At 48.0% G+C, this 16300-nt stretch overlaps 1 protein-coding gene across 3 annotated transcripts in view; it reads right to left on the reverse strand.

Annotated features, from left to right (window-relative positions):
* Positions 1–507: 507 nt before the first annotated feature.
* CACNA1E (calcium voltage-gated channel subunit alpha1 E) overlaps positions 508–16300 on the reverse strand; it is a gene marked incomplete at its 5' end in the record, with an annotated part of 298790 nt that continues 282997 nt past the window's right edge. For 2 of the 3 annotated variants that reach the window (XM_084250602.1, XM_084250601.1), the window contains 9 exons: positions 508–1126; positions 2778–2968; positions 3837–4017; positions 7744–7855; positions 10677–10777; positions 11812–11912; positions 12481–12588; positions 13390–13495; positions 15655–15751. In XM_084250602.1, the coding sequence (XP_084106728.1) occupies positions 584–1126; positions 2778–2968; positions 3837–4017; positions 7744–7855; positions 10677–10777; positions 11812–11912; positions 12481–12588; positions 13390–13495; positions 15655–15751 (1540 nt within the window). In that variant the 3' untranslated portion in view covers positions 508–583. Of the gene's footprint in view, positions 1127–2777; positions 2969–3836; positions 4018–4925; positions 5055–7743; positions 7856–10676; positions 10778–11811; positions 11913–12480; positions 12589–13389; positions 13496–15654; positions 15752–16300 lie in introns of all 3 variants that reach the window. The other variant, XM_084250600.1, reaches the window with a different exon arrangement.

Here is a 16300-nt window from a genome sequence, read left to right on the forward strand (position 1 = left end):
CCCTTCCATGGCAGCTTGTCCTCCCTCCCTGGCTTCTCCCACCTTGGCAGCCGATGCTCCTGAACTTAGCCTGTGCTTCTTGGGGGCAACAAGTCACAGGAGGAAGCATGAGATGCTGCTGTAGCGCCTGGCGGCAGTGGTGCGGTGGAGGGAGGAGGGTGCTCTCCCACAGTCTCCATGGCTCCCCAGTGTAGAGCCAGAAAGTCTTCCAGGCTTCTCGGGGCAGTACGCATAGACACAGGCCGGCTCGATCCCGCCACGGCTTGTAGAAAAGTGGGAAGAGGCCAGGGGAAGCATAGCCATCCTCGTGTCCCTTCTCCTGTGGGAATAACCCTCCATGTTCTTGGAATTTCTTTCCCCAGCAAAGAGGCTGAACTATGGCAGTGCCTATCTTGCAAAGGGGAAATAAAGCAATTTGGTGGGTTTGACTGGTTTGTCTTTTCCTCTCTCTCCTCTGACATTACACGGTGTCCTTGCTTCTTCCTCCTCCCTCTTCCTCCCCCCCGGGCCTCACAGGCTTCCCAATTCGGTCTTGATTTTCTCCATGTGAGAGAAGAGCATGCATCGGAGGGGGGAGCAGCCTCTAGCATTTGTCATCTTCTTCCGTGTCACTTAGGAGGTCGCTGACAGCGCCGCACATCATGCCTGGCCCAGGCCCCCCACGCCTCCGCCGCCGGTAGTGCCCATTGGGCATCTGCCAGCTGTGCCGCAGGGGTGGGGCCGAGCCAATTGTGTTGGAGCGGCCCAGGCTGGTGGCCACCGCTGCTTCGAAGGTGAGTGTCTCCTCCTCACCACAGTCCGAGGTGTGGGAGTCTTCGTGCAGGGCCAGGTAGGGCTCGGAGATGTAGCGCTGTGGGGAGGCATGCTGGCCCTGCTGTGCGTGCCGGGAGCTGGAAGACTCGGTCAGGCCGGCCTCGTTGCTCTCCAGAGCTTGGGAGGCCAGCGGGGAGCCGCCCTCGCTGCCATCAGCGGGGGGAGAGACGCTCCCTGTGTGTCGCATCAAGGAGCTGTAGGAAAGGAGGGGCCGAGGCTTTGGAGGGACCGGTGGGAGCTGCCGACGACTTCGCCTTGGGGTGCTGGTGTCCGAGATGGAGGGAATGGAGCTTTCGCTCAAGGAGCCCGTGCCCTGTGCAGTGCGAGAGACACAGCCGGTTTAAGCTGGGTTTGGCATCATCCCTATTTGGGACCCAATCAAGACCCCTAATGCCTCCGAGAGAGCTCTTGGTTTGAAGCCCAGTGCACTAGGGGACAGAGGTCTGAGCTGGAGACGCCTCTCCTATAACACACATCTACTCAGGGGTGCGGGGATTAGAGACGGAGAGCGGTCAGCGTCATCTAAACTAGGGCATGGCCACTGCCAGTATGCTGATATGTTCAGTTGCAGATGCAGGCCAAGGAGATGTGAGTGAGGCTCAAGATTCTGCATTTCTTTTTTTTTCCTTTTTCCTTTTTTTATTTTAACATTTATCATTTTTTTATCATTTTTTAGACAATATTTGCTTCCCCCCACCCCTCAGATTGATCCCCAGAGAATCTCCTTCCCCAAGGCACCCAGGCACCATCACCACAGTCCCCTGTGCTCCTCCCTCCTTCCCTCTCCCTCCTCCTCCCGTACAGTATGTCTCTGGTTTATAATCATCTGTTTTTGCTTTGTGGTGTTTAGTACTGTTATTATTATTTTATACTGATGTCTTATTTGGTTCCCCTATATTCCTGCTATACGTGAAACCATCTGGTAAGATTCTGCATTTCTAACATAATCCCAGGTGCTGCTGTTCCATGGAGCAAGCTGTAAGTAGCAAGATCTAGAAGCTCTAGCTACCTAACAAGTGGCACACTGAAAGGTAAGTTTTTTGGAGGTACTCTGCTGGGAAACCTTTCTTGGGGAGGGAAATTGTAAATACCTTCCCTCGCCTTCACTTCAGCCTCTGTCTGCAGTGGCTTGCTGAGGTTAACTCAGCTTCTGTACCTCACATGCTCACCTGCTGGTTCAGGTCTTATCTAACCTGCTCACCTATTCCCCAGGGAACCTGAGCCCAGGTATTGATAAATGGACCTTATAAATCATCTGCTCAGAATGTCCCATATACCGATATCTTGGTTTTGCTTATAAGTGGGTCTCACTACGGAAGTAGAATATTCTTGAAGTTCCAAGAACATGTAGTTATCACAAGCCCTAGGTGATTCTGCACTGTGTCCTCCCCTCCCCCTATTGCTGTTGGACACCATATCTGGACTGAGCAGCAGAGGTGGAGGTGCAGGGGAAGACAGGGCCAGAGAATGTTTCCATACAGCTCTAGTATTTCAGTAAAAGGCCAGGCCCCATTTTTTCTTGGGATGGCCAGAAGCTAGGTAATGAGATTGAATTGCTCTGTTGTAGGGATCTTAGATTGAGTTCATCTTGCAGCCCCACTAATACTAAGGCCCATTCAACTGACTAAAGATACTTCTCTGGCTCCAGAACTATTCTTTCCTCCCAAATCTGCCTGAGACATTCTGTGAATTTACTTGTGGTGACTCTGCCTCTGGAGCCTAAGGACTGAGATGGAATGATCTCAGACACCATCATCTTTCTTAGGGGATTTTTTGTGTGTGAATTTGTATCATTTCTGAGTACAGAGCATTAAGGAGTAGAGCTCCATGCAAAATGGACACAGTTTCCTGTGAAACAGTTTGTGTGGGTTCAAATCTTGCTGTGGGGTACCCATAGTGTGCACTTTGGATTGAACAGACCACCCTCTCTCTGCAGAAGGCTCGACTTCCCTGTCCCCGCTCACCTGTCTGTTGGGCGTCTGTGACCTGCCCTCGCTGGGAGACCTTGACTGGCGGCGCTCTGGGGACTCCCAGTCGGCCTGGGTTCCCCGCTCCTCTGAATTGCAGCGGGAGACATCAGGAGAAAGAAGATGCTTACGCTCTTTGGACCGCCCCCGTTCTCTGCCCCCTGAGCGGTGGGTGTCAGACTTGTGGCCTGTGAGACGACAAGAGCAATCATCACAACCCAGCCTGCACCCATTGTGGAGGACAGAGATGTCTCAGAGCCTGGAACCCTCTCCCTAAGGAATCCTGGCTTCTCTGGCATGTCAGTGGGTGGTCTGAAAAGGTGGCAGGAGAGAAAGGCTGAAAATGCCCTTTTGTGAAGAAGTGAGTATGCAAACTGCCATGGAAAAGATGTACATGCCAAAGGATGTGGTTGTTTCTTAATGCTAAGGCATGCCTGAGATGGATTCTTTGCCCAAGAATTCTCTATGTCCTGAACATGGGTGACACTTGGTGGGAGGGAGGGGGGAGATATTCCAGTAAAAGGGAATTAAGAAGTTGCTAAGAACTAAAATAATGACACAGCTGGCATAATGTCAGCGATGAGAACCATGGCATTTGTTATAGTCAAAGAACTTCAGTTCTAGTCCCAATTCTGTCACCTATTGGCCTGAGAATATGGGGCACATCACTGCTTTTGATCTTGGTTTTCTCATCTAGTAACATAAAGAAGTTGAACCAGCTAATGATTTTCTAGCTCTTGACCAATATGACCCTTTTTCTTTAATTCAAGTTTCTGAGCTTTGTTTTTTAGTGGAGCTGGTGGTTAAATCCCAGCTCCTGCTGGGGATCTCTGATACCTAGGGAACTCCAGTGACTTAACAGAAGGCCTCTGAAAAGTCTCAATCCTAATTTCTGTAGCCCTACTCTGGAAGAAGGGAAACGTAGCCGCCTTTACGATGAATAGCAAGGGCTTTGGGGACCTGAGTCAGCTATGGAATCCCCTTTGCTCTTTATCTGAATTCTGTTCCAGTGATTTCCAATGCTTGCTGTTGGGTCAAATAGGGAAGCCGCCTCACCTGAATCTGAGTTCAGGCGATGAGCTGACAGCCGTAGGGAGGAGTGGTAACTCCGGCGGCGAGACTTGTAAGTGTTTTCGCTGCTTCTCTCCATGGAGAACTCCTCCAGCCATGAAGAATTGGAACGCTTATCCCGAATAGTGGAAAATGATCGTCTCATGGAGCTGGGGTCTGTCACCACCTAGAAACATGAGCCCCCAGTGGAATACAGGTATGGATTAATTACCGAAAGGATTTAAAAGTAAAGAAATGGGGCTGAAGTTGTTGAAGAATAAAAACTGTAATCCCTACAAACGTAACACCCCTTGAATCCCTCTTTTTCAGACTGTAGCTGGAGGAGGCTGTGCTAGAAAATGTCTTTATGTCATATTAACATAGTTACTGGGGACTGACCCAGTCTTCTCTTTGTGCTCAGGAGAGGATACCCCTCCACACAGAGCCATGTACAACGGGGGTTCAGCCAGGCCCTGCAGTGACCCTTTAATCTCTCTTAAATATGTGAGGGCAATTGAGAAGGTCCCACCCTATAGGTCCCACCCTATATCACTGGAGAAACAGGAGAACCTATAATTTAACAGCTACTAAGAATGCATTGCTCTGCCTTATCAGTCCCACCTTGCACTGCCTTAAGTCTCCCATTTTGATTTGCTACAACTGTTAATACAGATCCACAAAGTTCTTGTCTCTGTCAAAACTGGATGTAAGACAGACAGACAGAAAATAGAAGCCAGGAAAACAGACAAAGAAATGAGGCGTGGCCCGCACTGGTTAGGACAGACAGTCCTGACACAGAGGTGCATATGTAGGTGACTACATATTTGCTGAAAGAGCCAGGAAAAGGGGAAAGGAAGGAAATAGACCAGGGAAATCTAAGAAAATAGATCTGATATAGCTAGTTGAGTCTTGAAGATGTTGCTCTCAGGGAGGAGGCGCTGTAGAGAGGTCCATGTACCAGATTTTGCTTTCTTTGGGGAAAGGGTGAGAGTAAGTCAAGGGCTCACCTGAAAATATCAGATGTTATTTTATAACCCACCGATTCAATACAGTCTAGGATGCCACTGCGAGTGGTAAGTGGTGGTTGCTTTTTACCTGGGGATCCATAGTCAGACGTGGCATAGAGGCTGCCCTCCCAGATCCCGCATGCTCCTGGGTGTCCGAAGGAATGTAGATGCCATGGTTAGAGGGCTGCACGCTTTTTAATTCACTAACCTCTGGCTCCTGGAAATAAACACACAGCCAAGCTTGTGGGACTTGGTTCCATCTCATTGCTTCTCACTTCCAGTGGATTATTCTGCCTCTTCCATACCAAAAATGGCTTTTCGAAGAGAGACATCTTTCACGTTGGTTGTATGTTTGTGTCTATGTGTGCATATAGGTGATACACGAGATGTCCCAAGCCAAAAGCTCAAACTGGGATTGAGAGGTAAAGATCACCTTTTCTAGTCTTGTATTATCTCACCACCAAACGATACTTCCTATTTTATAGTTCTGTGAAACAAACACTACTGGTCATAAAACTTTTTCCAATATGTGAAGTTTACTTTTGGAGAGTTGGTATTGTTGGGTTTATTTTAATCTGAAGAAGCCATTTATCAACTAAATAGGAATCAGCAGTCTAAGCAAAGCCACCAATTCCAGATGTCATATAGCTTCTTAAACCTTAAGATATGGTTTTATTAACTAAGAGTTTTCTTATAGTTGAAACCATCCCAAAATGGTGATAGGTGGTCATCTCTTGAAAACTATATAGTCTAATAGAAACATAGTGCAAATGATTTATGTAACTTAAAGAAACTCAGGAAATTTATTTAACCCAATATATCCAAATATTCTCGTGCCTACATATAATCAATACCTAAAAATGAATGCCATTTTGCATGTTTTAAATATCAGCTCTCTGACACTGGTTTGTATTTTACACTGACAGCTCATCTCAAATTTTGAGCCATTTTTCAAGTGCTCAATTGGGACATTATATGGAGGCTGTTATTGAACTGGCCAATGCCCCTCTACAGAGTTAGAAGATTGGATTAGAACTCTCTAAGGTCCGGTCCAATTTTGTTGTTTTCCTGATTAAAGAATGTTAATTGCAAATGCACATCCTCTACAGAGCTAGCTAATGTCACTGCATAAAGAGTGGAGCTGACTTAGAAATATATTTAAGTGGGCCACCAAGTAAAGAACATCTTGGAGGTTATAGCAGGGAAGAGGGAAAAGCTATTCTCTGCTATTCTATATTTAGGAAATGATACCCTAAAAACAGTGGTATAGGAGTAGGGCACTGCCAAAGGAAAAGGTGCCCCCCCTAGTCTCCATGACCTTTTGGTTAAATGGTGCTGGTGTAAATGGGGGGCTGCCTTCCCAGGACATGTGACGTGTGCACTGAAGGAAGTCAGTGTTTTGCGAGGACATGCTTTGTAGAGCACACAGGTCTGACTTGAAACACATGTGGTAACACATACCCCATATGCACACACACACATTATGGCCACGCCTCAGGACGTGGAGCAGGGGCCCCGAGGGATGGGCAGGAGCACACAGTGGTGAGTGTGTAGCACAGGCTGACACTCGGATTGAATTACAGACACCAGTACTGACAATGAGATGAACACATATCCAGAGTCCTGGCACTACGGCTCAGCCCTGGGGACCCGAAGAAAGGATCATGGAGTAAAAAAGGCTTCCTGTGAAAGAAAGGACACATTATTGAGCTTTTCCCCCACCAGGCAGACAAGCTGTAAAATGCTGAGAGGCCCTTTTATGAAACAAATGACCTGTGCCAATTAGTCCCTGGGCCTTGGTGAAAGGTTCCTCAGTGGCAAGAAGGCAGAGAATTACGCCAAGGTTGTCTGCCCACCTTACTGAGAACACCCTTGGGCAATCACATGGTGGAGAGGTCCGGTCTAGCTGTCTGCCCAACACAGCACAATTTCCTGTGTCAGCAATCACTGGGGATGGAACCAGCCATTAATGCTTGAATTACTGAAGTAATCTGTCCCTCTGAAGGTGCCCACTCCATCAGACATGCACGCCACAAGCTGGCTGCCCCTGTCACCCATTCAGGATGGCCCTGAGATACCACAGGAGTGGAGAGGGGTTGGAAGATAAATCACAGATGAAATATAATCAAAGCAACGTGGAACTCATTGGGCTTTTGCTTATGTGGGGCTTTGTCTTTTTTCTCTCCAGGCCAGTGTACACCCAGCTTTCATTTTATGCTCAGAGGGGATTTGATCTCATGGCTCCTGAATGAAGAACCACGGTAAAGTTTTTCTGTTCTGAGAATCACATCATCCTTGTGTTAGCAAAATCTAAAGTTCCATCTGCCCTGTTTTCCCCAAGCTCAAATTGGTGCAACTTGTTGTTCAGGAATTTTACCAGTTACACTATTGCCCACCTTTAGGGACTCCTTAGAATGTATTTGACCTTACGGAATTGTGACCAAAAGGGTCAGTTTGCCTGCACCCAAGCACCTGCTACATGAGGTCTCTAGGAGAGCTGGCTTGGGGGCATTCCTGTGTTCCCACAAGTAGCCCAGTTGGTGCCACTTAGTCTATGATTGATCCTAGGCTCCCTACATCAAAGGCAAGATCTTATTTGTGACTTTTGCTTCAACAGTCCATGTTAAAGGGAAGCAACTAAAAAGGCTGGGCTAGAAGCAATATATGTCCCTGCAGCAGGTCAGGGGCCTTGGAACTCTAGTAGTTGTACAAGGGAGCATTTGTCAGAAGCTAATGGGAGCTCAGTTATGAAAGGGGGAGGGAAGGAAAGTCCCAGGGTAATTGGTTGGACTATTAAAAAGGGCCCCTGATCGACCATGGTGATGAAATAAAATTTGAAAATGCCAGCAGGGCGGGATCAGGAAACCCTCTAAGTATTTTTGAGGTCATGTAACTCATTCATTCACCAGAGATTGCTGTTCCTGGAACTGTCCATCATCAGCTGGGTCCATACAAGCCAACTGGAATATTTCCTGGGGGGAGAGTGGACTCATCGACGTGTATCCACTACGGCCACTCCTGAAAAGCAAGGTCAAACTCAGAGGTAATGTGTACATACGAGATAGAGAAATAGTCATGGCAGCAGCCACCGCCAATCCCACCCCAAACTAGACTTCCTTTCCGGCAAGGGCAGCACCCATCAACCTTGACTGGTTTGTAACCCTGGTGCTCCTCTGGAGAATTAACAGGTTGGGGTGGAAATCTATGGTCCTGTGCAACTATTTTTCTGGTTACTGGGATATAGATTAGGTTACTGGTCCTAGAATAGAAAATTAAAAAAGAAAAACAAAAAAAAAGCATTGGAAAAGAGAAACTACTGCTTTCAACCTGCATATGGAACCACTCATTCTGCTGGCGACCAGCATATCTGTGACAAATGACATCATTTGTCACACTGAGCCATATGGAAGACCAATGCTAGATTGTAAACTTGTTTCTGCTCAGTTTCTCCAATTCGGCAGAAAAATGCCATAGTTTAAACAGTGAACAGTTTGTTTAAATATTAAGTAGGCATGGTCTTTCAACAAATTTCCTCCACACTCAGTGAGAACAGGCATTTATTTTAGTGTCACTGTATCTGGCCAAACTGAACACTTAATATCATGGACATTTAATGTCTTTGCCAGACACTGTGTGTTGGTTTGTGACCACCAGAGAGATGGTTTCAGAAGGGTGTCGAGGAGGTAGCAACATCTGGGTGGAGGGCTCTGTGGGAAGATGCTTAAATGGTGATAAGTGGCTAGAAGACTCTGAATGAAAGAGATGGAAAGTGTCGCCTGTTGTTAAACCACTGGCCCTGCCAGACTCATAGTCCAAGGCAGAGGCAGCCAATCTTCACTGAGAGTTTGCTTGCTGTTGCTTCTGGGATAATAAGTTACTCTTGACCTGCTCAGGAGTGCAGAGTGAGTGGTCGGTGCTGAGCAGCAGCTTCCTCTGGGTGGTGTTAGAGTTAGGAGGGAGAGACAGGACACCCTTTCTCCAGTGTCAGACTTCTGTTCCAGGGAAAGCCATTTCCTTGTGGAATCTGGTGTTAATGGAAAACTCAAAGCCTGAGCAAGGATTGCTAGTTACTTAGCAATATCCACAGGTACAGTGGCAGCACCTGGACTGGGTTCACAGGGAGAGACACGAACAACAGAGAATCCCTGAATCTGTGCTGTTGCTGCCAGTGAGCTGAATTTTCACAACTGCTCTAGAGGAATTGACCTTCAAGCAGGTCATTTAAAACCCAGTCATCTACCTCAGTGTGCCTCTCCTGAGAACCACTGGGAATGGGCGAATACTGTGATATACAAAATGGGTAACTGCAGAATTACCTCCTTGGACTCACTGAACAACCACCTAGAGTTGAATAATGGGCACTCAGAGCGACCTCTTGCTTTAAAAAATTTGAAGGGCAACAGGCCAGATGCTGAATGTGGCCTTTCTGAATGGTCCCTGCCTCACCAGCCACCCCTATGTATTGGGTTCGCGAGGCTTCTTTCTGCCTCAGACACAAAAGCCACTTCCTAAGGAATCTCCCCACCACTTTCCCCATCACATGCACTGAGGTCATGCTGCACTTTTTTCTTCTTACCACTTTTCAGAACTGTAATTAGATCATTGAAAATGACAAGTTTCCTCTTTTCAATAACGGGTTCCAGAAACAAACCCTGCTGTTCCACTGGGCCCCTATTTCAGAAAATGTAGCAACAGCCACTTAAAGGCTCAAACCAGAAACCCAAGGGTCATCTTTGACCCTCTTCATGTAGCAAATCCATCACCAAATCCCATCCACTCTAGGTATTAAATATCTACGTCTGAATCTCCCCACTTCTGTGAGTCCAAGTCATTAATAATTTACACAATTGCCATCACCTCTTAAAAGTGTCTTGTCACATGAATTGCTCCCTTCTGATCTACCAAGTCCACACTGGATTCAATGATCTTGGAAAGCCCCAATTTGGTCATGTCGGTCTGATGTATAAAACCCCACATCTCTGGAGGAAACTGAGCAAATGTGTCCTGCTTGTAATACCCCTAAGTTCTGGCACCTGTGTGCCTCTCAAAAGTCATGACCTACCCCCTCGGCTGAGCTCTCACAGGTCCAGCCATCTTGAGAGTTTAGACTTTCACACTTCTTGAGAGCGTACCTGTGAGACCCTCTGCAAACCAGGGGTGCTGCTGCTTTTACATCGCACTGCCATAGCCTGCCCTGGTGAATCTTCAAACCCTCCTGTGCATCTGGCCTGTACCCCAGTTCTTGTATAAATAAATCTTTAAAAAATGTATTAAAAAAAAAAAACATTGACGGGGTAGAGGACCCATGGCCCCTGAGGCTCGCCCCATGAGCTCTCTGGATGGAAAGTTAATGCTAGGAGGTACGGGTGCTACGATGGGTCATTTATAATTAACAACCAGTTTGGGACTCAGAAGAATTTGGTCCTTAGTTAAGTTTTTGCTTCTACTTTCTACGAAGGTTTTTTGGTGTGTTCCTGATCTAAGATTTCTTTTGTTCATTACAGATCCAGTGCCATGGCGAGACTCTAGACTCAGAAGATAACAGACTTGAATTCCAGTTCTGCCTCCTGCCAGCCGTATGGCCTTGGGCAACTTCCTAAGCCTCCATTAACATGCTCCAGCTCCTACATAAAGTGGTGATACTGACAGACTCTATGTCATTTGTCCATTCACACTGCTCCCTGTGCTTTCTCCCCTTATCCACCGAATGACCATCTCTAGATGCAGCCGTGGAGAAAGACTCATTCAGCTCAGAGCTGTAATTTCTTGGGCTCCTCAGGGTGACTGGTTTCTGGGCCTGCACGAGGGACAGGAGGGCTGTAGACACTCTCATACTCACAGGCCTGGGTCCTGCTGGAGATAAGGCAGGGCTTTGGCATTAGCGATGATCTCCTGAGGCAGGGAGGAGGGCTCCATGCGCTGGAACATGGGTGCGTTTTTCTGTGTTAAAAGTGGGAAGGAGAAAAGAGGAAGTCAACTGATTATAAAGGGAAATACAGCTTACTGTTGGGGTACAAGAGGAACATGATCCATACCTGGTAAGATCAGTTTAATCTTTTGACAAGCTGGGATTTTCATCCCATAGATTTTAATCCCCCAATCTAGGAAAGTTCCTGAACCCTGCCCTTCCCCACCTGAGCTCTGCTACAGACACTTCTGGGCACCATCCACCTGGGATGTACAGGCCTGTCTCTTTGGGGCCCTCAGAGCCCACCCACCGTGCTGTTGAGACAGGGCAAGCTAGGGTTATTAGGCAGTTTTAGGGACAGTGCAGGAGGGGACCTCTGAAGAATTTAGGGAGGCTTCAGAGATAAGGAGAACCAAAGAAATATAACCAATTTCATTAGGAAAAACAAACATCCCAGGACCAAGGACAACATTGTTAATGCTGGTCCTGGTTTCCTTCAGGTGGTAAAGGGAGGCGGAGATTGGAGAAATGGAGAGTGGTTTAATTTATGGTCACATTAGAAGGGCAGCTGTTTAACTTCAATGCAGGGATGCCCATCCAGAAGACTGGGCCATAAATTTAAAGATGCAACAAATGGGGAAAGAGAAAGCTGTTAGATAAGGAATGTGAAGATCCCGCACTCAGTAGCAAATTAAGTGAGACAGCCGAGAACTAAACAATCACAAAGAGACTGGTGAAGTTTTAGAATAATGAGGGAAAAAAAGGTATATATTCCCTGAGACACAACTCCACTTTGGCTTCCTTGCCCCTCCCAGGCCTGGTTCCCTGGCCTGGGAGTCCCACTTTATTTCTGCTCTTTTTCTCCTCAATAAACTTTTTCTTCTAAACAAACTGCCTCTTCTTGCTTGCTTGCCTGAGCGTCTGCGAAGTTCCTGCTGCGGCTTCGTGAGACACCAGCCCGTGGGGGTCTAGCGGCTGGGGCTCAGCGCTGCCCTGCAGCCTGGAATCCGATCCCGGCTGGGAGACTAGGCCTGACAATTCCGGTATCACTGTCATCAACCCTCACCTGTTCCTCCAGCTGCTGCCTCTGCTTCTTCACCTTACTCTGCTTGTAGTAGTCCATGATCATCATTGCTGCATAGATTTTGCCCACAGTCAGGTCAGAGGCTAAAATCACAAATGCGGCATAGAAGAGAGAGAGTGAGGCGGCCTCGCAAGCTTCCTTCCCACTCTCTGAAGCAAGATCCCCCCTTCGGCCACTCATCCACCTGAAGGCTCCCTATGTGCCAGGCACAAAGTGAATGGGTCTCCTACTCCCACTGCCCCCCAGTGCTGGGGCTAATGTAAAGTGGTACACTTGTAAGCATCATCTCCCAGTGGCCTAGATTTCTACCTGTACATAACAGCACCCTTTTCCTAACTGTCTGAGGGCTTGCTGAGCAGTATCAGATGGAAGGAAGAGAGCTAAACTTCTTAGGTAAGAAGTTTACCTGCTAGCACAGTGACCGATCTTCAGAAAATGTCTTTCCATTACCAGTATCAAAAGGACTGATCTTGAGAAAATGTTTTTCCATTACCAGTATCAAAAAGGACTTAATGAAGGATTTAAGTTTCTTGAGGACAAAAGAACAATCTCCCCTTATCTCCTTAATCACTGTGTCCTCCCCACCCCAAAGATGCAGCCTTGGGGCATGCGACCTTCAGTGACAAGGATACACAGGAAGAGACCCCACACCTTTGGGCATGGGCACCAGCAGATCTAGCATCTTCTGGGACAGGTGAGGCCAGATGGCCAGGGTCTCCTTTTGGAGCTCTGAGTCTAGCTGCTGCCTGTCCGCACCACCTAAAATAAGAATAGTTTTTAATACACACACAGAACAGACGTAGAAATACCAAGCACTGAGGAGCAGGTCGGGGCAGGAGCTGAGTCGGCAGGGCACCTCATTCTCAGAGGAAATCTTGGCACTTGGTGATGGTGGATCTTGCCATGCCAGGCCTTTCTGCTGAAGCAGCAGAATGCACCTGGCTCCATTTTCGGTGACTCAGCCAAGGCCTCCTGAGACCTGACATCAGCTTTCCCACCAGCTCCCGAAGCCTAGCAGGTGCTTAACATATTAGAGGGGAAAACGAGAGCGGGCAGCAAGCCTCCCCGTCTCACTGTATGAACATCAGTTCTTCTAGAGACTCTGACTCCGTGGTCTGAGTGACCTAATTTTTGAAAGGATTTGGGTCAGGCATGAGCAGGAAGGCTGGAGGTCCATATAGAAGTAGTAAACCTTTTCTCTGCTAAAGCACTGACTTAGAAAGCAAGAGGAGCAAAATACTACCATACCAGGGTTCGCCTCAGAAGCCTCCCAAGACGATGACACAGGAAGAAAACGATGAAATTAAAACTCGTGTGTTCAGGAAACAAATTATTTCCACAGCGCCTGCTAGGTGCCAGGTCCTGACTGTTTAAAGGTGGAAGGAGCTTTAGTGATGGTCAACCCATCCATTTTGTCAGGCAGAATCTCAAAGAAGAAAGCAGGATCCTAGTATTTGATCTCTGGGTCACAGCATTGCTGGACGCTTCACAGCTCATCCATCTCCTCCTGCACCGCCCTGTTTGGATTGCTCCAGAATCTCCCTTCCCTCCCAAGCTTACCTTTGGCAATTTTGATGTCCAGGGCTGTCCGAATCAGAGCCATCAGCGTAGAGGTGAAGTGGACAGTCATGTCCTCAGCTACAGGCATGTTCATCAAGACCAACCTCTGTGTGAAATAGAGAAAAGCAGCAGCGGGAGAAAAAAATATCGAAAGAAACCTTGGTGAGAAGGGAAGAAAAGTGCAGAGGTCAAATGCAGAGACAAAAAAGAAGGGCAAGGATTCCCCACCCCCCTCTCCCAATCCTACTCTTCCCACATCTCACTGAAGGCTCATTTGTTGCTGTTTGGTTCTGTTTGGTTTTTTCCTAAGGGGTGATGCCAAATTGCAAGGGAAGGGGGGGCAATCATTCTGCAGGACTCCGCCATGGTCCTCAGAATGTCTGCAATAGCAAAGGGAAGTGACTTCTAAAAGCAGCGGCTCCGGGGAAGGAGGCAGCTCTGGGAGGTGGCCCCTTCCCTGTTTCAAGGCTGCTTGCTATTAGCACTCGTCCCGCAAACACCCCCAACTCACATGGAAAGACAGTGGGGGCAGAGATTTTTCTCTGCTTTTCTGACTTTAAAGATGCATCCTGATGCCCCCTTTTTGAGTCTTTGAAGATGGAATTTGCCAGCACGTGACTGAACATGCATTAAGTCCAACTTATCCAAAAGGATGAGGTGGAACAGGATGGAAAAGGGGGAGAGTGCAGACAGGGTCTCGGGGAGGAGGGCTAGGGACAGCAGAGAAGAGAGAGGGGTGAGCAAGGCAGGAGCAGAGTGGGCAGGCCCCATTTCCCCACCCAAAGGAAGGGATCGAACTGAAATGGCCAAATCCACTTTCCAGAGAGTATCTTGCTTTTGGAATCCGTGTACTTTTTCCTCTTTACCCCACACCCCTTCAAGCTTCCTCCTAGAAATTCAAAGAACTCAGGGCCACATTCTACCACCTGGCTCTTGGATGTGGCCATCATGAGCAAAAAGGATGCCAGCCCCTGAGCTGTGCATGAGCCGTGTATGGGGGTGAATCAGGGTTCCTGATGGCTCCGTTCCAATGAGATGCTCCCTGTGGCTACACAACTTGGTGGCAGCAGGAGTTGGTCCTCTGGCAGAACCACTGGTCTGGCCAGGAGGGACATGTGTCTTCCCAGGCAGGGTCTCAAATATGCCACTGGGAGAGCTCGCCTGTCGTGAATCTCCAGATCATCTTAGAGTGTAAATTCAGTTTCTCGTTTGTATCTGAGTTCCAGCTCTCTCCTAGTCCTCTGAGCTGTGCTGTATTCCTAGGTGAATGAAGAGCTCCTAAGTTCTCAATAAGTCTAAACACCAATGGGGCACTAAGCAGAGGCACTAATCTGTGGAGACAAATGCAGGCCCCAAAGCCGTGAGCACCCTAACGGTAACTGACCCTCAATGGGCAATGTTGCTCTGAGCAAGCCATGGGGACTCCACTGGTAACTCGGCCACGCCGGCCATGCCAGTAAGACAACTCAAGTGCTGTCTGCAACTTCCGCCCATTGTCACCCTTTGCCCCTAATTTGCAAGAGAAATAGGATGCTGGGATAATGGGCAGGAAGCTGCACCACTCATCAGCATCATGGCATTGAAGTCATGTTCCTCTTTTATCCGATACCCAGAAGGAACTATGCTGTAGTCTTGTCCTACACCATAGAGGAAACTCATTTTTTAAGAGTTTCCCTCCTAAAAATTTCTCCTGGAGCTTTGTTTAGAGGAAATTCTGTATGATCTCTTTTGCTTGTCTGGTTGAAATTGATAGATGTGTGTTTGTATGTGTGTGTGTGTGTGCGTGTATGTATATGTGTGTGTGTATATACACATACACACATATATACATATATACATACACACACATATATATATATATATATACACATATACATACACACACACATATACACGCACGTTCTGGTAGCTGTTTTTCTGTAGGCTTCCTTCTTGCCCATAGATACTATTCCACAGGCCACACACTCCCTCCTCCAAAGGAAATGCACTAAACATTCCCTTGCTAGTGACCCACTCATGAGAAGCCAAACACTTGTAGAAACACAGGATAACACGTGAAAAAAACCACATGGAAGAGCAGAGCAAACCATCCCTGTATCATTTCCTGGCTTACTTCTTCCTGCCACCTCCGTCTCATCAGCTCTCATTGCTTCCCTCCTCCTCCGCCTCCCCAGCCCGGCTTCCTCCCCATGTTCTGGCCTCCCCACAGCTGGACCCCAGTTTCCTGTTGGTCTGTAGCCCGGAACAAAGGAAGGGGTGGTCTACCTTATATGCCACTTTGGAGGGACATCTCTTGCCGAGGCCTAGCGGTGGTGACATGAGAGTCAGCATTTCATACATCTCAGTGTAATGGATGCGGCCACTGCTCATGGAGGGAGGGGACATTGGGATGGGGGCAGGGCGGCGGGGTGGGGGGCGGCAGGGCAGTTGGGAGAAGGATGCAGACAGGTAGGAGGAGATCAGGCATTCCCAGAAAGCCAAAAACAAACAAACAAAATAATACAGAAAAACAAAATGGACAAACAGGAAAAGAATAGGAAACCTGTTAATCAAAGCAAATCATACACGTGACTCCATCCTGGTGCAGATTTATATCACGCCCCACACAGACCCGGGAACACGGTGGCAGCCTTGGCTCCCTCTGTCTGCATTGTGTTGGGGGACTGGTTTTCTCCTCCTCCAGGATTAGCATTCCTGCTTCCCTGTTCACGCCATCTGTCCCCCCATACAACACGAGGAGCTTGTTCACAATTCCCAGGGCTGTGTGTGAGCGGTATAAACCGGATAGACGGTGCCTCAGCCATGGGTTCAAACATCTGGCCCCAGCTAGAAGGGGGTGCTGGCCTGGAAGTAAGGCCTTTGTCCTCTGAACCCACAGGCGGAGCGTCGTGTATCCCCCTGCGGTGTGTGT

The sequence above is a fragment of the Talpa europaea genome (genome assembly GCF_964194135.1).
Source record: "Talpa europaea genome assembly, chromosome: 12".
NCBI classification, from domain to species: domain Eukaryota; kingdom Metazoa; phylum Chordata; class Mammalia; order Eulipotyphla; family Talpidae; genus Talpa; species Talpa europaea.